Source organism: Galeopterus variegatus, unplaced genomic scaffold, assembly GCF_000696425.1.
Source record: "Galeopterus variegatus unplaced genomic scaffold, G_variegatus-3.0.2 Scaffold123, whole genome shotgun sequence".
NCBI classification, from domain to species: Eukaryota; Metazoa; Chordata; class Mammalia; order Dermoptera; family Cynocephalidae; genus Galeopterus; species Galeopterus variegatus.
This window is the reverse complement of record NW_007726234.1, coordinates 557,575-582,267: the sequence shown is the minus strand read 5'-3', so window position 1 is coordinate 582,267 and position 24,693 is coordinate 557,575. Positions and strand designations below refer to the sequence as shown.

Below are 24,693 nucleotides of genomic sequence, written 5' to 3'. Positions count from 1 at the left end.
TTTAATACATTCTTCTTGCTGCTCCTATTGGACTAAAAAAAAAATTGTAGACTTCTATATTTGTTGATAAGTAATCCTGAGTCTTAGTTAAAGTTAGATGTATATTAGTTTCTGCAGTGGGACATTTTCCAGCATTTGAAATTTAATAATTAGGTAAGTAATGCCTTTAGTTTTCATGTAATTACTTTAGTATTTAAAATCAATTAAAAATAGATTTTATTTTTTAAATAGATTAATGCCTAGAGCTTAATCTTAGAAAAAACATTTTATATATATGAAATCTAAGTCCCTTAATTTTCCTCGTGACTATTCAAAATGCTTTTATTAATAATTTTATTTTCACTGCCTTGGAAAAATATCTATTTTAAATAAAGATAAGATTTTACTCCTACATCTTATTTTTTTATTTGCACTAAATTGGGCGGTTAATTAATTATCAAAATAACTTAAAATGTCCACTTTACAAAAATTTTAACTCCTTGTGAAGCACTTTCTATTAAATATTCTTAATACATTCAAAACACATCAATATGTAAATATAATCATACGTATAATCATCAGCTTTTATATTGCAAAAATAGGGTTTTGCTTTGACTCATACTTTGTCATTGGAAATTAATTATCATCAGTGCTTCTTTGTATTTTTGCTAAATAATAATCAAGATGTCATTGTAGTTCTGTAGGAGCTAGGAGTCCAGCAATACCAAAATATCTTTTGTTCAAACTCTGTTAAAATTATAACTCCTTAGAGTGGTATTTTTGCTGTAATTCATTTTTTTGTTTGATTTTGTTTTTAGTTCAACTGTTGATGCAAAATCAGAGGAAGCTACTAAAATGGAAAAAAGAAAATCAGCATTAAGCAAAGTTTTGGAATCTTTGTGCATACATCACCAACAACAAGTTTTGGCTATGTTGAAATTTCTAGTCCAAGAGCAGAATGCTGCTTCTCTTTGCTGTTGTAATGCATCATGTGCTGTGTCTTCAGAATCTCAAAAGCCCCTAATTGAAGATGATTTACATGGTCTATTCTGTAGCTGTGAATATAGGCTGGCAGAAAGAGGGTGTTTACAAAATGAAAGACAAAGCCCTGGTTTAGCACCTCTGCCAGTCTGTATTAAAGACATACATTGTTTATCTTGCCAAACTGTAACTATTGAACACATTAAGAATATTCTAGTGAATAGAGGAATTGCAAACAGTTACAATTCTCACAGGTGTTGTTCTGGACCGTTACCAAATATTCACTCTACAAAATCAGAATTTCTTAGTCCTCTTTTGTCAAGGGAAGGATGTAATCTTTCAGTCAGTCTTAAAGATGTTTGTAGATCTCGAAGTCCCTCGCCCCCACCATTATCACCTGTACAGACTGAAGGATTTGAAAAATTGAAAGACGTCATCTCAGAGCTTTCAGCCTTAGAAAATAACAAACTTGAAACAAACATTACCCAGCCTCCATCTCTCATACCAGCAGAAATAAGCAGCAACAGGGGTGATCATGAAGGTAAAATACATAAAACTAAGAAGGCCAATAACTCTGATTCTTTGCTCTCAGATGACAGCAATTGTACTACAAATCATGAAAAAGGAGAAACTGCTGTAATTTTTCAAGATTTAATGGATCGCATTAATGACAAATTAAAATCAATAGAAACCACAGATATGACAAACCTTGTAAAATTATCTAGCAGTGATTGTAATACAGATAATGATTTAAAATTGGGAGATTTGATAACCTCTCTCTTGCATAATGCAAAGGCCAGTGACTACAGTTTTATGGAATTACTGAGTCAACATGATAAAAAGGTAGAAAATAAAATTATTCAGACAAGATTTCGAAAGCGTCAGGAAACCTTATTTGCAATGCACAAATCTCCTGATTCACCCATGTTTAGAAGGCAGTCTTTACAGATAAAAAGAGAACTTGCTAGTCTTGATGAAAATTTTATAAGAAAAAAATACACTGAGAGAAATTCAAGGAAATTGATGCGCAATGATGAGATATTTTCATCGGACAAAGAAGAATTCTATCATTGTCAAGCGCCTTCCTTACAAAATTCTAAAAGCCTTCCAGATAAAAATCATGCAGAAACATCACATTCATCAAATTATAAATTACAGTCATTACAACTACCTCTTCATAGTTTAGAAACTAACTTGGCTTTTGATGCATTTTCAGAAGGCCTTAAAACAACTTTTCCTGAGAAAGGGAGCATAAGAAAAGCACAGGAGAAATATATGGCTGGAAAAAAATATTTGCAAAATCATAGGGAGAATCCAAAATTAGAGAATACTCAAACACTTTTGAGAAGTGATGTCACTGGACTTTTGAGCAGAAGTAAACGAAATATTGTGCCTCCAGAATGGTATTCTATATATGTAACAAATAATTATGTTTTCAAAAAATCCCCTAAGGCCAAAAAAGTCTCTGAATCCACACAAAAAAAAGATCTAGTGAAAAATATTCAAACTGAAAGCTCACACGATATAGACCTAAACAAAATTGCAATGAATTCTAATTTACAAGTTGTTGTGGAGCGTTTGGAAGATACAATAAATATGGCCAAAAAATCTTGGAATAATCAGCCATTATCAGAAGGATATAAATCATCCAGGAAATTGGTAGAAATTGATGGCAAAGACCAAAATGCTGGAAAAAATATGACTCTAAGTAGAATGACTTGTAAAGAGCAGAGTTTATCAAAATCTGTGGTAGCATCCAGCAGTGTTACCAAAAGTCATTGTATGCCTACAATCGATTTGAGTAACAAAAGATTTGATAATCTGAAAAAGTCATCTATTTTAGATACGGGTAGCTTGATTTCCAGTGTTGAATATGTACCAACAAAAGGTAAAGGTATTGAAAGCTCTTCTTTTTCCACCTATTCTAGTCCTGTCAAACTCATGTTTTTATCTGAGGTTAAGAGCAGTGAAGGAGTCAAATATACTTTAACTTCAGTTGGTACTTCTCAGTCAAATGATCTTCCTTCTGAAAAATGTACAACACATCATGTAATTGGAAAAAAAACAGAAACAAATGAGGATATCCCAAATGCTAAATTAGAAAATTATAGTTCTAATCATTATGATGCTGACACTCTTCAAAGAGAACTAAACAAATTTAATTGTGTACAAGAAACTGCAGAATCTTCTACAATGTTTATAGGTGATACAAATAGTGATACACCACAAAAAGAACCTAAGGAGATTTCAAACAGTGCTATTGAATCATCTTTTAAAAGAAAACCAGGTAGACCTAAAAAAATAGGTCCCCAAGTTGTGAAACAGATTAAGCGACCGATTGGAAGACCACCAAAACCTAAAACTGATCAAACAGATACCATTTGCCAAAATGAGTCCTTTAGTGCTGGAAGGAAAAGCCCAGAATCTCTTGTATCAGATGTAAAAGAAGGTATTTATAAAAAGAGTATTATAGTAACTGTTATTTATGGAAGATCAAGAAGAACTAAAAGGCACGTTTCTGAAGGAAGTGTGAACATAAGCAATATTATGTCTTTAAACAATAATGTTGCTGATTTTCCAACTGAATATAATAGTCTCAAAAATATTAGAGAACACGAAATTGATTCATGTGAAAGAATAAGTGCTGTATCAAGCTTGACTACTGAGAGTGAGATCTTGGGGTCTGGCTTTGAATATGATAGACCCATCAAGAACAAGTCTGTGATACCTCAACCTTCCAAAAACATCATTCGACCGATTCAGAAGCCTTTGGCAATAATTAGGAAGCCTGGTAGACCCGCAAAAGTGAAAATCTCTGGCATATCTGTGACTATTAATAGGATTTCACCTCAGGAAAGAGCAGTAAGTATTAGCAGCTGCTTACCTCCTTTAGAACAGGAGAATGTGTTAGGAAAAAATTTGCCTGAAGAAAAGTATGACCAACAATGCAATAAGATGGATAAAACAAGGCACACTGAAGCTGACAAATTTAAGACTAGATCAAAAAGTACGGTTGCTACTATACCTTTGAGACATTCTATTAGGGATAGGAAACCATCTCTGCATTTCTTACATTCATTAGCATCTTCTAGCTCACTGATTTATAGAAATGCTTTGCTCCATAAATCCTATAGACTCCATTTTCAGAAAGGTAAAAGGCAGAAGGGAAAACATAGGCAGTCAAGGAAAAAAATAGTTTCCAAAGATACCCCAGGAACTAGACATTCAAGGAATGCAAAAAAGTGTTTGGAAGATAACAAATTAGTACCCATTTCTGAAGTATCCTTGGACCCTATAATTTCATCAAACCCTTTGCTCAGGTGGTGGGCTACATCTACTTCAAGTGATTCCTTATTAGAGGAATTAAACAATAGATTTGAGCAGATAACAAATGCTTGGGTGCAAGTGAGTGGAGATGAAGCTGAAAATTGTGTTAAAAAAAGAGAACACATTGAAAACAATCATTTCAAAATAGCAAACCCTTTGGAAACTTGTCTTTTAGAACTTGAAGTTTCACCTGTAAAAATGCTTTTTCAGAAAAAGTATGATTTGAATGAACTCTGTACCTGGTTTATGCAAACAACAGAAACACAGTCTCTTTCACTAGTTAGAAAAGCAAATGCTCGAAACCCTTTGGAAGTAATAAATACCAGGGGAATTAAATTAGGGACTAAATATTCTGATTTAAATACCAGCCCCTTCAGAAAGCACTTTAAAAAATTTGCACTCTCTTCTCCTTCAAAATCAGCAGGGAAGTTGCATATACTACATAAAATGATTAACTCTCCACTCTTAAATGTGAAAAGTAATTTAACACTAGCTAGATTTAAAAGGACTGAGTTTAAGAGGTTGCACCATGAAAGATGGAGAAGAGAACGAAAGCTGCACAACCATGGAACCATTGATTGGAACTCTAAAAGGAGAAACTTAAGATTTTTCTGCCAGAACCAATCTTTAAATAAGACTGAGAGGGAAACAAATGCTGACATCCCACTCCAAGGAAAAAGCAAAGTAGATGATCAGTGTATTTTGCCACCTGAGATCAGGGATGACTTTTTGCAACAGAGGGTGGCAATGCCTGAATTCAAAACATATGCTAGTTTAGATAACAAATTTAAGTCAGAAGCAAAGGAGAATGGAACAAATTGCAGCCAAAAAGATTCGGGACCAAGACTAGGAAAGGAATGTTCAAATAATTGGAGGTCAAAAGCCTTAAAAGATTGTAGAATATTTTTGAGGAAGATCAACTTTCTGGAACACAGAAATACTTTTAAGCTAAATACAGTCATTTACTCTCCTGACTCTATTGAGAGTGGAAGTAATCATCAGACTCCTGTAGAAGAATCAAAGCACTTTACTTTAAGATCCCATTCTGCTAGGCAAAACTCTTTTAAAAAGCAATCTAAAGAAGTAGAAAATGCTAACGTAAATAGCCCTTCAACTGATAAATTTCCTGGCCAACTTAACAATAGTAAATTAAGTAAATGTGTTAACTTTGACAAGAGTCCTTCTGATAGTTCTGCAGTTCTTAGAAAATTGAACAAAAGAAAAAGACCACCATGGAAGACCACAGAAATGTCACCAAAAAGACATAAACGACAGTCTTGCAACAGTGGACAAATGGCAAACTATTTTTCAAAATCCCAACTAGGTAAGTTTTTCTCTACTTAATTTTAAAGTTTCATTGTAGGTGCCTTGAGTAAAGTATAAGGTAACAGGTAGAAAAGGAGCAGCTTTTAATTTATTTCCAAAATATTTGGACAACCTAATTTCTTGGCACCTAGTATGAAACTCATGAAATTAGGTGCTGCTAATTGTACCAGTGTCCTTTCCCACCTCTTAATATATCCAGGAGTTCAAGCAAATAAAAATATATTTAGTAGAGACATAGCAAGCTTTTATAAAATATTAATGTAAAAGTTATGTTATCTGCTTTTGCATTTTATAGATCTAATATAAAATCAGAAAACAGTTTGACAGATAAATATGACCAAGTAACTGAATAAAAATTAACTACTTCACTATAGGCTAATATATATTTATTTTCTTATAAATTAGTAACAACTATGAGACCATGTGGGAGAAAAGTAAAGACGATCTCATTGCTAAATTGATAGATTGTAACATATAATCCTAGGATATCAGTCTCAAATCCTCCATCAAGTTGTTATGCCATATGGTATACTACTTTGGAATCCACTTTAAGACTCTGCTTATAAGAATGGCATAGTAAGAATTTTTTTTAATAAATCAGCAAACTTGCTGAGTAGATTTTTTTCATATCAGACATTGAGCTGTTTGCCACAGATACAAAGATGAGGATTTCTTTCAGCAAATAATCTATAGCCTAGCACGAGAAAGAGCCAAATACAACTCATTGTTAAGGTAATGCTAAATTTTGAATGCAAACTGAAATTGCTTTAGCAAGTAATTATGTGTTTTATTCAGTGATACTGACCTGGCATTGGTGCCTCAGGGAGACTATTACCCGTTTGAACCTAGGAAAAATACTGTGTGAACACTGTACTTACCAAATAGCCATTTGCAACTCTGCTTATTGATAGGTGCTAGGCAGAATTTAGGAGTGGGAGTACTTACTGGTTACTTCACTGACATGAAAGAATGCCTGGTTACATTTGGAAATTTGAGGATATTTTTTCCTATGGTTGCATTATTAAATATTTTAGGGGTGCTTTTTGGGGGTTGGGCAAGTAACGGTGGCTTTATTTTTGTTACCTTTTTGAAACTTGTTTAAAAGGTAAAATAAGTAGTATCACTTCTTACATTAAAATATTAAAAGCAGTAAATTCCAGAGTTTTAATAGGTTAATGATTTTTATGGCCCCCCAAATTCAATGATTTAACTGAATAAATGTAAAATAACTTTCGGTAGTATCTACTGTGTAATGATTGAAATTTCAAATACCTAACGTGCAATGATTCAGATTTTAAAGATAGTCAAAGTAGAGTCTCCATTAGATAAGAATTAAAACTAAAAAGAATGACCTTTGTTTCTTGTCCACAGGATAACTAAAAGTAACATTATAACAAATACTATGTCAGGGGAAAAAAAGGAAAAAACCTGATAGTGATCTTTTAAAAAAAATTATAATCTAAAAATATACACACATGTTTTATGGAGAACAAAATACAAAGTTTCATTTTTAATTCTCTATATCATCCTCATTTCATTCTGTTACAATTTATCAAAGATAATTTGCATTAATTCACTTTACAACAGAACTGTATTTTGTCCTTCCAGCTTCTTAACCATTGTATCTTCCTGAGAAATAAATATAAAGTTTATTTTAATATGATTCTTTACCCCCACTAAATATGAAATCATCCTAGAAAAGAAAGATGGAAGATGCCTAATTATTATTTTTTAAAATTAATTTCAAAATAATTTTGGGGTATTTTTAAAGGTTTTAATATCATATGAAGGGTTGTTTTTCATCTTATTTTAAAACTTACTAGTGCTATTTCCTGTTCTGCTTAAAGTTTTATTTATCTATTACTGATAACTTTCCTTCTTTATTATTTAACATTCTTTTTTTTAATCAAGGATATTATTTTTATAAAGTTGTATTTATAGCAATATCTGTTATATTTATCTGATTTTTAAATGTTTCCTTAAAGTGTTGTTTTTTTCCTCATTATTCTTGGTATTCCATACTTCTTTTTGCCCTTTTGGAAGAGACACTAAAACTCATTATTAGTTTTATATGTGCTTTTCTTTTTCACAGAATAGTGACTTGAGACTTGAGACTTGAGAGACTTTTAGCAACAGGCCTTTTCTAGAAATTCCTAGAGCAATGTATGTAATGAATTCTGGAATATTTCTACTGATGAAAAGTTTTGCTTCTACCATGAATGTCTTACTTTTGTATATTTTGAGATTAACTATCCAGATATAGTTTAATACATAGGAGTTTTTAAATTTATACTTCACATTTGTACTGCTGTATATCAAGTGCAGACATGGAAAGAGGAAGAAGAAATGCAACTCCATCTATTCTTAGTTCAACAAATGTTTTATGGATGCCTACAATAATATGCTTTTAGACACTGTGGAAGATTCATAAAGTTTCCTTTCCATCTAAGTGAGAAAAAAAGACTTACATTATCTATTTATTCAATAAGTAGGGTATATTTTATGTCTTAAGTGGCATATTATGTGTTTTAAGGGGATGGAACGGTTAAAATCATGGTTTATGCCCTTATGGAGTTTACCATTTCATGGGGGATAGAAAAATGAGTAGGCAATTGCAGTAGAAGGATGAGTGCTATGAATAGAGAGAGAGGTGAATTATAGGAGTGCATAGAAGGGAAATTGAGCTCAGATTTAGGGAATTAGGCAAGCTTTCCTACATTGTCACATCTAAGCTGAGGCTTGAAGGATTGCTAACTATTAGAAGTTGGGAAAGGAGTATTTCAGGCACAGCAAGCTGCATGTGGATAATTTGGGTGACAAAAGAAAGCAAGCTTATTTGCAACATTGAGTAATTTTATCAGAGCTGAGGCAAAAAATAGAAATCATGGGCTGGGGGTTGCGGGGAGGTGGAAAAATAGTAAAAGATAAAGCTACTTAGGGAAGCATAGCCCAAATTGTGAGGTTAGCATCAGTTAATGAAAAAAGTGTTTTAAGCTTAATAGTATCAGTAATGGAAAAGATTAGATTTGAGAGAGACCTTTGAAGTAAAATCAATGTCTTAGAGAGTAGAAGAATAAAGGATAATATCCATGTTTTTGCCTTGAACATCTGGGTGGATGATCGTAACATTCACTGAGATATGAGAGTACTCTTAGGGGGTTCCGTTTTGTCTAAAAAAAAAAAAATAGGGGGTTTGAAGTGTCAAGTGGGATGTCCAGGAAAAGATGTGTAGGAAGCAGTTAGGCAATGTGGGTCTGTTGCCAGGGAAAGAGGTCTGAGCTGAGATACAGATTTGGGAGTCATCAAATAATTGAAGCCAAGAGAGTGGAAGAGATTACTCAGTATAAGGTTGAAAGAGCCTAGGTTCTCAGAGTCCCAAAGATATAAGGAAAAGAAAAGATATGCACAAAAGGAAACTGCCGAGAGTAGTCAAGAGGTAAGAGGAAAGCCTAGAGAGTGTGGTGAAGAAAAATGTATTTTAAGAAGGGAGACAACAATAGTGTAATTTGTTGATAGGAAGTCAGTTAAGATGAGACCTGAAATGGTTCCATGGAACATAGCAACAAGATTTATATCTTAGTGATTTGGGGAGAACAGCTTTGGTGGACTAACAGGGCCAGAAGTCTTCAATGCTAGATGAGTAGTAAATGCAGGAAGAAAAAGTAAAGAAAATTAGCACAGAGAACTATAAATGGCTATGAATGGAAAGGAGGTAGAGAGGTAGCCGGAGTAAGCTGGGGTTGAAAACAGGTTTTAAAAAAGAAGTTGAGATACCAGTGGGAAGAAGTCAGTGGAGAATAAAAGACTGAAGATACAAAAATGAGATGGCAAGCAGTGGAAATGGAGGGAAGCCCCTGAGTTGATCATTGGCTCGGGGATCTGGGGCATTGTTAAAGAGCTTGGTCTTGACCAGAAGGATCACTTTTCTCTTAAAACTAGTGGGTAGTGGGAACAATACATGGTGATGCAAATCAGTAATTCATGGGCAGAATATTGAGATATTAGAGTTTGTTTTCTATGAATCAAGAGGTAATGTAATATTATGGTGGGAATGGGTACTGGGGAATGTGGATAAGGGCTGAATAGCTGTTTGAACAGCAAGCTGTGTGGTTTTATCTCAGCAGCCAAGAAGTAAGCTTGGAGAAAGGTGGGCCCTTAGATGTAATAATGGTTGAGTTCAGCAAGTGTGTATAACAGAAGGACAAAGAGATCAAGAATATATTCTTCCTTCTGTGAATAGCAAGAAGCTATATGGTCATAGTAGAGTTCTAGAGAATCTTTTCTAATAGTAGCATACCATATAGATTTGGGGGGTTGGGAGGACTAAACCTAATGGGGACTTCAAGCTATCATACTAATAGTACTCATCCTAAAATGTTAAATTTTCCCATAAAAATTTAGAGTTCAGTTGACCCTTTGAATTGGATTCTGAGATGACCGAAAAAAAATGCTTAGTTTGTCTGCTTCTCTTGTTTTGTCATCTTTTCTCAAAAATGACTGCATATACATTTTTTTCCATTCAGAATTCTGGTTTTCACACAGGTTTATAGCTGATGGGTGATTTTTAACTAAGTAATATACTTCATCAACTACCTGGAACCAAATCTAACCATACATCCTCCTTTGATCTTGTTTATAAACATTTTACCACATTTTTAAAACATGTATGATTGAAACAACCCATTGCACAGAATAACCTTAGACATATTGTGTAAAATTTAGAATTAGAGTTTCCTTATGTGCTGTTACTCAACATCATAATTATCACTTGGTGAAAAAACTATGAAGCATAGAATAGATGACTTTCTAAATTTAATCTTGATAGAAAACCATTTTGAAATGACTCACAGTCATCTTAATCTAGTTGCTACACAAACATTCCAAAGATGAATTCCAAGGAACGCTAGCACCCTAAGGTGCTCTGTGTACCAAGGATTCTGTAGTCAAATAAGATAGGGAAGTGCTCAGTTCTCTCTCCTGTTGTTAATTGAGTCACAGTGCTCCATTAGCCTGTTAAATTCCATTCCCCAAACTTTATATATATCCCACAGAACACAGTTTGGGAAATATAATTGGAAACACTGCTCTACATAGTTTCCTGCTAGAGTTTCTGTATATTTTACTGTGGTATTCTCAGAAAGAATGTAATGACTGTAAAAATAAAAGTTAATTTATATGCTAGATTTATTCCTGCTGTACATAAATTAAGTTAGATGATTGAAATTAAATTGTAAGTGCTTTATTGCCATTCCCCATTAAAAGAACACAATGATAAATACCATTAAGCCAAGGATAATCACATTTTGATCAGACTTTTATTTTTGTATATTAGATTTTTTTCATGTTGAGTTAAGAAAGGAAAAGCTGTGGTAGCAGTCAATTTGGGAGGCTTTACTATTACAAACCATGAAAAAATATCTTAGTATGAATTTAGGAAAACATATAAGATTGGGGTTTCTTCAAGTATATTTTTGTAGTCTTAATTTGGTCAGAACTGGATGAAATAAAAAGATATTTTAATGTAAAAATTACTCAATTCCCTAATATATTCTTTTTTTATATGGGCTTCATTTTGCCACTGTGGTAATTGCCAGTGCATAAGTAAAACTATTAAAACTGACTCTGCCACATAAAGAATTCTAATGAAATCAGGAATTTTTAATTAAAATCCATTCTGTTTACAGTTGAGTTTCTTCCCTATCATAATTTCCACAGGAATTGAGTAAAGAGAAGAGTTTTAGGTTTTGAAGAGTTTCTAACTTCTGCCATAATACTTTATTAAATTATAAAACAGCTACTTTTGCCATCTTTGTTTTGATATTTTCTTAAGCTTTTTTTTTGGATATTTTATATCCATTGCTTTGTCAACCATTACTGACTTTTCAGGATTTGTTTTACTAATTGCCCCATATCTTTCACAGAAAACCATTCAGTTTATTCAACAAACAATAGATACTCTTTCTTTTGATTTACCAGACATTGTATTAGATATTAGAGTCACAGTGTAACTCAAGGAACTTACCTCAAAGATATTTCATGGTGTTTTCACTTTGGCAACATAGTATAACTTGATGAAATATAATTTGGTTGATTCACCATACTAATGGTTATAGAGTACAGAACTAGTTTCAGACATAGAATTAATTCTGTAAATCTGGAAGTCTGGCCCATGGCCTGTTTTTAATAAAGTTTTATTGGAACAGTGCTATGCTCATTCACTTACATATTGTCTGTTGCTGTTTTTGTGCCACAGAAGGTGAATTGAGTAGTTGCAACAAAGACCATAAAGCCCACAAAGTCTAAAATACTTATCATCTGGCCCTATGCAGAAAAAGTTTGCTGACCTCTGTTGATATCACTACAATTTTGGTATGGTGTGGCTAGAAAAAAAATAAGTTATTGGCTTTTTAAAAATAGATTAAGATCATTCTATCCCATTTATCCCTAACACTCCATTTGCCCCCTCCCCTCTGTATACTCCCTCTTCCAACACAATAGTATATATTTGACATGTTAGTTGTTTGGTTTATCTCTATGGGAGAATATTTGTCTTTATCCAGCAAAATGGTGCTGGGAAAGCCATAAGTGCCAGTCTGTTTTGTAAATCATATTCTCTCTCCGAAGCCTCCTGACCTGCTTTCTCTGTCTGAGGTAAGTTCAAGGGTCAACCTTCTCATCTTCCTTAACCAGCTGCTACCAACTATTAGAAAGAGATTGATTTCAGCGTTTCAACACAAGTTCCTGCCTCAAAGTGCAAGTGTTCTTTTTTCCTCTTTTCTCCCCCCCCTCCCTTTTTTTTCCTTCTGTATATTTGACTTAAGTATTCAGAATTCTTAGTTTGGCTCTACTGGCTACCATTTTTCCCCCTCATTTTTCTTGGGCAGTAAATAATTTTCTTTGTCATAGAGTAGGATAGGTGTCTGAATGATTTCATCTTGCCATGTTATTTTCTTGTTTGTATTTGTTTTCTTTTATTTATTTTTTAAAATTTTTGGCAGCCGGCATGGGGATCCAAACCCACTTGGTGTTATTGTATTTGTTTTATTTTAAACTGGACCTTGGGTTCTTTTTCGTCCCCCCAGTTCCAGGCAACCTGGAAAATGCATTTGTTTCTGTGTTGTGTAATTATAGATAGCTAGATTTTAAAAGCCTGTATTTATACAGTCCACTAATTTATTCATTCAAAAATGAATTTCCTGTGTGCCAGGCAATATGCTAAACACATGGGAAATAATGTGGGACAAAACCAGATATGGTTCCTGCCCTCGTGGTTCAAGTTTATTTGGAGAGACAGACATTCAGTAAATAATTACACAAATCTGGTAAGTTCTCAGTATGTGGTGGTGTGAGAATTTATTATAGGGAGATTTTATCAAGTCAGGGAAGTGAGGGAAGACTTCCCTAAGGAAATGACCGTAAAGCTGAGCTGTTAAGGATGAGTAGGAATTAACTAGGCCAGAAAATCAGTAAGCAGAAACTGAGGCAGAGAATCAGTAGGGTAGGAAGGATTTTCCAGGAAGAAGGAATTGCATGGGGGAAAAAATGCTGAGGTGTGAGATTCTTGGCAGGTTAGAGACATAAGACATGGCCAGTGTGTCTACAGTCAATGGAAAAAGGCGGAGCATGATGTCAAGTGTGGTGGGGGTTGGGGATCAAGTGAAGGGATAGACCAAGCAGGTTCTCATAAGCCATGCTAAGAAGTTTATGTACTTTTTAAAATGGCTTCCCATTGCAAAATGGGAAGTGGATGGGGAAGGTATATGACATCATCAGATTCTCCTTTCTAAAAGATCTGAGTGCATTGTGAAGAACGAATGGTGTAGGGCAAGAGGGAAGGCGTAGACCACTATGGTAGCCCAGATGAGAATTGTTCTACTTTAGAACAGTGGTTCACAAACTTTAGCATGCATTAGAATCACCAGGAGGGCTTGTTAAAAAAGAGATTGTTGGGCTCCACCTACAGAGGTTGATTCAATGTGGAGTGGGGCCCAAGTGATACTTACACTATTGATCCAGGGACCACACTTTGAAAACCATTGATATAGAATACAGAGTGTTTTAGTAATGGAGAGATTATTTACTAATGTGAGCATAATGTTATAAATTTCCCTCTAAACACTACTTCAGCTGTATCCCACAAATTTTGCTCTGCTGTATTTTCATTAAATTTAAAATATTTTCTAGCTTTTCTTGTGATTTATTCTTTAACCCGTGGATTATTTAGAGGTGTGTTGTTTAGTTTCCAGATGTTTGAGTATTTTCCAGATATCTTCTGTTACTGTTCTAATTTAATTCTGTTATAGTTGTAAAATATACTTTGTGTTATTTCAGTCTTTTTAAATTTATTGAGATTTTATGGTCCAGAATCTGTTCAAATGTATTTTAGTAAATATTCTATGTGTTCTTGAAAATAATGTGTATTCTGCTGCTCTTGAGTTCTCTAAATGTCAGTTAAGCAAGTTGGTAGATAGGACTGTTCAAGTCTTTTCCATCCTTATTGACTTTCACTTTACTTGTTCTATCCTTGAGAGGAGTATCAAAATCCGCAACTGTGATTGTGGATTTTTCTGTTTATCCTTTCAGTTCTATCAGATTTTGCTCTTTGTATTTGGAAAAAAATACAATTAGGTACATACACATTTAGAATTTTTATGTATTTTTGATGAATTCACTCCTTTATCATTATGAAATTAACCTCTTTATCCCTGGAAATGTTCCTTACTCTGAAATCTATTTCATATGATGCTAGTATTGTCACTTCAGCTTACTTTTCGCTGTATCTTTTCGCATAGTTTTATTTTTAACCTATTTGTGTCTTTATATTTAAAGTGGGTTTCTTTTAGGCAGCATAAAGATGAGGCTTTCTTTTTTAATCCAATCTACAATCTGTGCCTTTTATTAGACCACTTAGATTTAATGTAACTATTAATATGGTTGGGTTTAAATCAGCCATCTTTTTGTTTTCTATTTGTCCCATCCATTATTTGCTCCTCTTTTTTCCTCTTTTCCTGCTTTTTTTTTTTTTGATCAATAGAGTATATTTTATTATTCTATTTAATCTCTTGATTTGCTTTTTAAAAGATGATTCTGTAGGATTTGTACTATCCATTATTAACTTATCAGAGCATACCTTCAAATAATATTATGCCACCTCATGGATAGCTTAAGAATTTTACAGTCATACATTTGCATTTCTTTCCTCCAAGACTTTGTGCTATTGTTGTCATTCATTTTGCTTCTATAAATATTATAAACACACATACATTGTTGCTATTTTTGCTTTACACAGTAAACTTTTAAAGAAATTTTTAAAATAGGAAATAAGTATTTTTCCATGAATTTACCATTTCTGGTTCTCTTTATTTTTGTACAGATCCAGATTTCCATCTGCTATCATTTCCTTCTGCCTGAATGATTTCCTTTAGCATTTCTTATAGTACAGGTCTGCTATTGATTAATTCAAACAGTTGATTACCAATGATAAAGAGAAGATCTTAAAAGCATCCAGAGGAAAAAAGACATTATATATGGAAAAGCAAATATAAGAATGACAGCACACTTATCTTCAGAAACAATGCCAGCTAAAAGACAGTGGAGCTACATCTTCAAAGTACTTAGAGAAAAATATGGCCAAATTTGAAATCCATATTCAGGAAAAATATCTTTCAAAAACAAAATTGAAATAAAGGCTTTTTAGACATAGAAAGGCAAGGCTCAGTGAATTAATCACTGAATCTCATTAGATTTCTCAGTGTGAAGGTCACTGGTGACTTTGGTAAATGCTGTTTTAATGAATTGAAAGTAATGGAAGCCATAATGAAGTAGTTTAAGGAATGAGGAGGTAAGGAAATGGTGATATCAACGATAGGATGACTAATGTAATCTAGCCATAAAAGTGTTGACTTGAAGAAAATGAAAGATTGAGTGAAGTTTTGTTTTTTAAATAAGAGACCTTGGGCTGAGCCCGTGGCGCACTCGGGAGAGTGCGGCTGGGAGCGCAGTAGCACTCCCGCCACGGGTTCGGATCCTATATAGGGATGACCGGTGCGCTCACTGGCTGAGCGCGGTGCCACTGGTCTCAAAAAGGACAAAAAAAAAGAGACCTTGCACTTTTCTGAACATCATAATGAGGATCCAATTGAGAAGAAATGGTCTGTTATTTATCTATTGCCACAATAATGCTACATTACAAACCACCTCAAAACTCATTAGCTTAAAATAAATAAGCATTTATTTCACTTATGAGTCTATGGTTGGCAAATAAGGCTAGGATGTTCTGATCTTGGCTGGGCTCCTTTATATGTCTTGGTATTAGCTGGCTATCTGATGGGACAGCTTATCTGCTCCACGTGTCTCTCACATCCAGCAGGTTAGCCCAAGCAATCTCTCAGGCTTTAGCTTCCATCATATTTGCTAACATCCATCAGCCAGAGAAAATCACATGGGTGAGGCAGAATGGGAGGACATTGCAAAATTATAGGGCAAAAGAGTGAATTTGGGCTGGCTGGTTATCTCAGAGCGTGATACTGATAACACCAAGGTCCAGGGTTTGATCCCTGTATGGGCCAGCTACCAAAAAAAAAAAAGGAAAGTGAATTTACTAATGGGTGAAGAATTGGTGCTATATTAATGCAATCAATTCGATGATATATCCAAAAAAAAAGAAAGGATTATGATCACTGATAAGTTCTTGAGAAGGCAGATGGGAACAGCGTCCAAAAACATTCTAAATCATGTCAGGCTCTGCAATCTTTTACATTAGTTGGCATTACTTTATATCAACCACTTGATAAAATTGCTTTTAAATTCACATTATTAAAATTTCTATTTTCTTTTTTAAAGGTAGCTGGATCCTATTTATATGTTTGTTGGGTATTTGAATGCCTATTATACTTAAAATACTGCGTTAGGCATAGTTTGCTTGCAATTTATTCATTCAGTATACAAGTTCATTAAGAAAATTCAGGAAGTCTTTTTGTTCCTACCATGATCAAGGATCATTTCTAATTGCATAGCAGTGCAAGCTATGTCATTGATTTCTACAGATAACTGGTTTTGTGCCCTTGATCTAACTATTATTTCTTTCATTCCCATTTAATTAAAAATTCAGGTAGATGTCCCATTTCTCAGTAGAAAACTATTCTATCCTTTATATGTGTTTTCTTGTGAATTCTTGATTTCCATGGTTTGCTCTAAGAGTCATAGCACTTACTGGTCATTAAGCACATACTAAGATTGCACCAATGTGCCAATCTTTGTGTCATCTTTATGTTTTAAAAAAAATAAATATAAAGCAATTTTCCTGAAATTGGTTGTAGTAAATTGCAGATCTAGGATTATAATCCAAGATTATCAGACTTCAAAATCTCACTCTTAACTACCATGTTCTTCTGCTCCTGCAAATAATCACATCAGGTAATCATAAGCAAGTCATTGAAAATGTTTGTAAAATCTGAATCTACCAAGGCCTTTAAATTCATAAGTATCCTACACCAAAGGAAAATTTTACTCTTCATATAAATTGTCTTAAAAAAAAAAAACTATACAGTTTAATTTGTACAAAGTTGCCAACAAAGAGAAAGGATTTACTCAAATTGTAGACCTAATGGTCACCGTGACAGACCACATTTACCTGGCTAAATCCTATGGCTCTTACATTTGACCCCTTTTAAGCCCAGAGTTTCAAAATTAAACTGTTATACTGTCTACACAAATCAAATCATTGTATTATATGTCTACAAAAATTATAGGAACAACCTAATATGGTGGACATTGCAGAAACAAACGATTCAAATACCTGTCATGTTTTCTCTGCAATGAAAACACATGTACCTTTTGATTTCCTTACGTTTTGTGAATAGTACTAACATTAAGTCACATTCACTGAGTCTTTACTATGTGTCCAGTCATTCGGCCAAGAATTTTACATGCATTCTATTCTCTATGCCAAATGCTTTACGTAAACTCATTTAGTAATCACATTGCCCGTAGGTGTCCACTTTCATTATCTTCACTCTCCAGTTAAATTGAAGCTTAGAAAGATTAGGGAATGTGCGCTCAGCTGGTCAGTGACTGGACTCGCGATCAGAACTCAGGCTCTACAGATTCTCCCCCTCTGCCGCAATTTACTAAAATCCTCATCCTTAAAGACCTGTTTCAAATGTTTCTTCCCTGGTTTCCCCACTGTGCTTGGATTAATCTTTCCCTTCTCTCTTATCCCTTAGTCCTTAGTTACTTCTTTTATGTTTATTGCAACTACTTTTTTATTCTGGTAATTTATAAATTCTTTCTCTCTCTGCTTCCTTACCGAACTGCAAAACCCCTGAAGACAGACATCATCACACTCTTTTTATATTCCTACTATATGTAGGTTCTGGTTAAGGGTGTGAGGGAAGGACAGGTGCAGCAGTCACCACATGGACCTGCTGATGAACACGTGCTGGCTTGGCTTGCTTCATGGAAAGGGCCTGTACCTAGGCCTCCTGGAACCTAGCAACCATCAAAATCAGAGTCCAGCAGACCAAGAACTCTTTGTTTTTATTACTTCTTATCACATCAAAAACATGGGAATACATTTGTCTACTTCATGAAGGTTCTCTCATCTAATTTTGTACCCTATCATGATATTTGGATAGATTTGTTGAAACATCAGGCTGCAGGTTAGAGCTGAGCCACAATAGCTAGTTGGTAAATTTTTACTGTGTTAACATTTAGGAAACACCATTTCCAGAGAAAAGTAAACCAGTCATCCAGAATTTTGAGTTAAATAGATGAGTTCAAACTTGATGGCGTCAGCTATATTATAGTGACTACTGGAATCCAATTTATCTGTGCATAATGTTGACTTCTTTTTCTCTTTGAAAAGATGTACTTTTGTTCCCTGAAACTCTTGATCTAAAGAATACTCTTAATGGTAGATGTCAAAATCATGACAGTCTGTGTCCTAACATTTTGTTTTCCTTGAAGAACTGAAAGAAATGAGGAGCAGCAGCTCCTTATTCAGTTAGTGCTGGGAGGAAATTGCATGCACCAACTCTACAGCTCTTCTGGATAGGATTATGGCTGTAGCCCTTAAGAATATTGTTCTGTCTGAAACCTGTAAACCCAATGCTTGTCCATTAATCTCATGTGCTGAGTATTCTGAAGAAATAGATATGTGAGTATTAAAATGAAAACGAGAATCATGACAGAATTACAAACACCCAAGAGTTAGTATGCAGGGCGGGTAATAGATTATAGGCCCTGAAGACTTCATTTATTAGTTTTGGATGTGGGTAAGTCATTTTACTTTACTGAGCTTCAGTGGGTGGTGGTGGTGATCGAATGAGGTACTGTAAAAAACGCTTATAGCTCAGTGCCTGTGGCATGTAGCAACTGTTCTGTAAATGATATTATCAGACCTATCATAATCACATCAAAATTTATTGTTTCCTGCAAGCTGGCTAGCTAACATTAAACTTTATTGTCTGTATGACAGAAATGAACCATCACATATATCCAGTGGTAAGCAAAACAAGTTTAAATTATTAGACCTAGATATATTAAATTTTTATTTTTTTGTTAGAATTACCAGTAATCATTAAATCACAAATGCACATACTGTATAAACCTATTCAGATGGTGGAGATGGGCTCTATCTTATAGGGTCTATTAGATTACTAAGTATTGAAAATAGGCATAGATGTCTAGAGAGCTATTTCAGATTGTCTTGCCCTTGTTGAACCCTCACCTACCATTTAGGTTCCTAGTATGATAGAGTTAGAAGAGGCCTTGATTATAAGTAACTCTCCTCCCACTTCCTCCTTTCACCAAAATATGCTATGTCAAACTAAATCATTGCATTTGAATATTGCTCCTTTTGGTTTTTAAAGCATTTTAACTGCTTCTCATTAAATCATCCCAACAACTATAAGGTAAGCAGAGGTGTCTTTTATTTATTTATTTATTTTTTCCTCTTACAGATGAAGAAAATGAGGCTGAAGGAGGTTAAGGTTATTTGTCTAAGATCATAGGCTGATCATTAATATTGTCAAAACTTGAACCAAGGTCCTTACATTCTTTTCCCCAACTCTTTACTCTCAAGTGTACCACAGTATGTGCTATTGCTGAGCTTTTGTTAGAAGCCAGGATATGGGTATATAAAGCCACTTTTTCAGATGACTTATAATCTAGTGATATAAACAGAAGACATGAAATAAAAGACCGATAAATCTGATCACACAGAGTTTAGAATGGATTCGTGACAAAATCACCATAAGCAGATACAAACAACTAATAAGCTGGGCAGGGTGCAAGGGGAGTGGGACTACAAATCACTATGGAACAAAGGATTTATTTATTTACTGCATATCAACAAGAAAAAGATTATCTCAACTGGCAAAGAACACAGAAAAGAAAACGAATAGCTTGTGAAATATGAAAATATGTTAATCTTCATAAAAGAACTGCAAGTAAAAACAACGGCATATCACTTTTTAACCTATCAGATTGTCAAAGTTCCTTAAGTATTAATATACATTATTGGTTAGATTGTGAGGGAAGAGAGACATTGTCACAAATGGTTGGTCAGAGTGTATAATGGTATAATGAAGGACATTTTGGTAATAGCTATCAAAATTTTAAAATCACTCTTTGACTCAGCTATTTTACTGCTAGGTGTCAACTCTGTAGGTGTACTTGCACACATACTTAAAGAGACACAAGAAGATTCATTGCTGTTTTAAGCAAGAGATTAGAATAGCCAAGAAATCTTTCAGTTGAGAACTGATTAAATAAGTTATGATATATTCATAGGGTGGAACTCTGTGTAGCTGTTAATCAAGTATTGATTGTGGAGATATGAAACAATATCCAAAATATTTATTGTTAAAAAGCAAGATACAGAACAGTGTATAGAATTGTGTAGGGGGAAAGGAGATAGTACATATCTCAACGTGAAGAGTATCTGGAAGAGTACACAAGAAGGGCCGGCCCGGTGGCGTACTCGGTAGAGGCGGCGCTCCTGCCGAGGGTTCGGATCCCATATAGAGACCGGTCCGCTCACTGGTTGAGCGCGGTGCGGGCGCGACACCGAGGGTTGCGATCCCATTACCGGTCACGAAAAAAGACAAAAAGGAAAAAAAAAAAAAGAATACACAAGAAAATGGTAACAGTTGCCACAGAAGAGGGACTGGGAGCAGTGATAGATAGAGTTCATTGTGAAACATTTTGTACTGACTGATTTTTTTTAATATTGCAAATGTATTACCTATTTTAAAACATGCAAAAGAAAAAAAGATTGATTGAAAATTACCTCAAGAAAAACTGAGGAACACTCATCTTTCACTACAAACAAATGTATAAGATTATACCACAAATTTCTAACCTAACTAGTCAAATTTTTAATTTCCAGATATAAAGGAATATTCATGAAAAATTCCTCTAGATCGCAAACTCTTTGAAAGCACAGACTTTGTCTTTATCTTTGTATTCCAAAAGTACTTTTTAATGGGTACTCAATAAATGTTAAATAATTTCATTGGCTCATTGAAAATGGGATTGAAAGGTGCTCTGGTTAAATATACATCTGGTTTTAGGACACCCTGAGAAGTAGTTTATTCTTCTATGCACTTACTTCATTTCCCTATCTGTTTAAAAAAAAAAGGTGGGGGGCTGGGGGGGTTAGAAAGATTCCTTTTTGCTGTAATGATCTAATTGGTTCCAGCCCTTCATAAGATCGCTACATTTTCTTGTTAGTATCCTGTAGATCAGTAATGCCCAAACTTTGCACACCCACTAGTTTTTTTTAAGTGTAAATTTATGAACTAAACATGTCAATCTGTATATTATTAGTAACGTTTAGGTCTTTTCTAAACTAGTTGATATTCTTCTCCCAAATGTGTATAGTTTTATGCGTCCCTGGAGTCTGTGTATCCAAATTTGTTGTACACCACTCTAGAAAAGTAACTTTAAAAAAAACCCACAATAATGTAGTTATTAAAGTATTATTCTGTGATGAATACATCTTTGTCAAATAGCAAACAAAGTTTATTTGTGACCATGATTTGTTCTGTGCCTTCATTTTCTTGTTCGGAGTTTAATGCTCGATGTACTCCCTCATCTGCCAGGCTATTGTGATTAATATAATTGTATTCTTATAGCTTGCCTTAGAGTTTCTCAAAACGGTAAACATCAAACACTTTTGCTTTGAAAATACAATAAAAACTTGAAGACTAGACTAGTAGCCATGGAGGAAGGAAAAAAACTGCTTTATGAGTTTTGCTAACCTGAAAAACAAAAACTTGAGGTTCCCAAGGACCTCAGTCTGTCAATAGTAATAACCAATGGGAATTTTTTTGCATATATTGTGGTATGAATATTGTATTTTGCATCTCTTTCATTTGTCACATATCAAGCCATAATTTACTTTAAATACATTCCTATTAATCAACTCTGTTTTGGCTTTTTTTCAGTGATATACTATTTTGATGAGTAATAAGCCTTTTTTTTTTTTTTTTTTTTTTAATCTAGTATCTATTTATACAAATTGAAACCATTCAGTGGAACTGGGACTGTTTGCCTGGGGAGAACCCAGTGAGAACATGCTAGCAGTGTTATAACATGGTATATAACAGGTTTGGCTTTTGAATGGCAAATGGGTCATTCAGTCAAGAATGCAAGGAGGGATCTACTGCAGCCTGAAGGCTGCCATTTCCCAACTCCACCAAGTCACGTAAATACTAGACAGCTCATTTTCCTCACTGCTAATTAAGATTTGTAGTCCTATGGTTGGAGAAAGTTTAGGAGTGATGTAGCCCAACTGAACTAACAAGTTAAATGTCAGATGAGCTAATGTATAGAGAGCTGTTGAATGGTTTATATACACAGGGATTCACATCTGAAGATGTGAATCGACTATCCCAAATAATATTTAAGATTACATATAAGGTACACTAGCTACCCTTTGGACTCTCAAGTTTCTGTGATTCTAGAGTAACACTTTGTCCCAGATGTTTTATTATTCTTCTGTTTATTGTGTTTTTATTGACCAGCTTGTGTACTCAGCACTGTGCTTTATCTCCATAGAGATGAGAATGTTAACATCCTTTCCCTCAGATCCAGAAGGAATAATCAGACTATCAGATATGAAGCAATAGTGATGAACCCATAATACTTCACAATTAAATGCAATATCTTTTACTAAGTACTTAGAACATGTTTAGAGATGTTGTGAGATGTGGGTCAAGCCTTGAAGCAGGGGTTAGGTTTGGTTAAGCAGAGCAGAAGGCAAGATTCCCTCGGTGGGAACAACATTCAGGAACAGATGGTACTGTGCTCATGAGTTTGTGGAATAAGACCAGTCTGCCCAGAACAGAGGGTGTGCATTAGGGAATAGTGTTGAAGAGATCTGATGAAACTAATATAAATCCAAATAAGCCAGCTTTTCCATCAATATAAAAATTCCTTGAAGTTGGTAACCAGAATAATAAGTATCATGTGGATGCCACATCAAATAGCATATGTTCCTCTGATGGGCTGGCCACCGTGTAGTCTGGACAACTTGACATTCTTCTACCATCAAGAGGACTATTTTTCTTTTCTTTTTTCTTTTTTTGAGACTGGCCCCACTGCGCTCAGCCAGTGAGCACACTGGTCATCCCTATATAGGATCTGAACCCACGGCGGGAGCGCTGCTGCGCTCCCAGCGCCGCACTCTCCTGAGTGTGCCACGGGCTCGGCCCAAGAGGACTATTTTTCTTTTCTTTTTTCTTTTTTTGAGACTGGCCCCACTGCGCTTAGCCAGTGAGCACACTGGTCATCCCTATATAGGATCTGAACCCACGGCGGGAGCGCTGCTGCGCTCCCAGCGCCGCACTCTCCTGAGTGTGCCACGGGCTCGGCCCAAGAGGACTATTTTTCTAATCCTGATGACTTAGCCTCATCAGAGAGCTAGTAGACAAGCATGAGGGAAAGAGCAAGGGCTGTATGCCAATCCCAGGCCTGTGACTCTATGACCTCAGGTATATTTGTACTTAACTCTTGGAGACTCACTTTAATATATATACACCAAACTTGCTTGGTTGATGTGAAATTCAAATATTAATGCATGTGAATGTGCCCAGAACATACTAGGCATTCAACAAATAATTCCTTTTATCAAAGTGGTCTGATCCTGTTACATTAAAGGATATTAAAAGGGTTGAATCCTGCCAGGATTATTTAACTTTTAAGATAAAGAATGTCTCTTCTGATGTATATTGATGTCATCCATATATGCAGTGAAGTTTTTTGTCCAGTGGTATCTGACCTCTCAAGTCACCCAGCATTCAGTTCATTAAAGAGGTGAAAATGAAAAAAAACACTTGTACTTTCAGGATGATAAATGCTTTGTCTAAGGTTTAGAAGTCCTAACAATACAAATACTGAATTTTCTTTTACAAGGTTGATCATTTCTTTGAAATTAAAATAAAACTAAAATGTCTTACACTTTTTTTTCCAGCATGCTACAAATGAAAACCGATGAGAACCTGAATTTGTCTGATGGGAATACAGCAAGTTGCCCTTTGAGCCCAGTTAAGATGTGCCTTAATCGTCCCATTGAATGGAATCTGAATTTGACAGCAGCGTCTCTAGCCAGCTGTACAGTTCATAACCAAAATCTCAAAAGTGAAGAGAAATAGATCACAGTTCTTCTTGCACTATTTTGTACATCAATATTCTTTCTGCTGGACAATGAGCACTTACCAATTGATCTTGAAATATTTCTAGTCCTGTGATTGGCCTTTATATTAAATCATTAGCATTAATCATTTTGATTATATTATTTGTATGTTTTTTACATTTTACATCAGACCATTGTGTAATTTTGCAGTACAAACGAATTTTGATGTTTCTTTTTAATGATATTTTGTGAATTTTTATGCCCTAAGTTTAAATACATAATTGTCCCAAGTTTTATTTCTGTGCATAGTTTTAATATAAAATGCATTGTGATTTAGAAAGCTAGTATTGTAAAGATTTGTGATGATGACCTGACCCATGAACAGCTGTACAGCAGGTGGATACCAACTACCTCGAAGCAAATTGGTAAAAAAGGCAAAA

General features: G+C 34.6%; 1 protein-coding gene across 1 annotated transcript; it reads left to right on the top strand.

The window, feature by feature from the left end:
- The first annotated feature begins 834 nt into the window (after window positions 1-834).
- On the top strand, window positions 835-24,203 carry LOC103603751. Its single transcript, XM_008588330.1, has 2 exons — window positions 835-5,611; window positions 24,092-24,203. The coding sequence occupies exons 1-2, from the start codon at window positions 835-837 to the stop codon at window positions 24,103-24,105; spliced, it is 4,791 nt and encodes a 1,596-aa protein (XP_008586552.1). The 3' UTR covers window positions 24,106-24,203.
- Window positions 24,204-24,693: the final 490 nt, after the last annotated feature.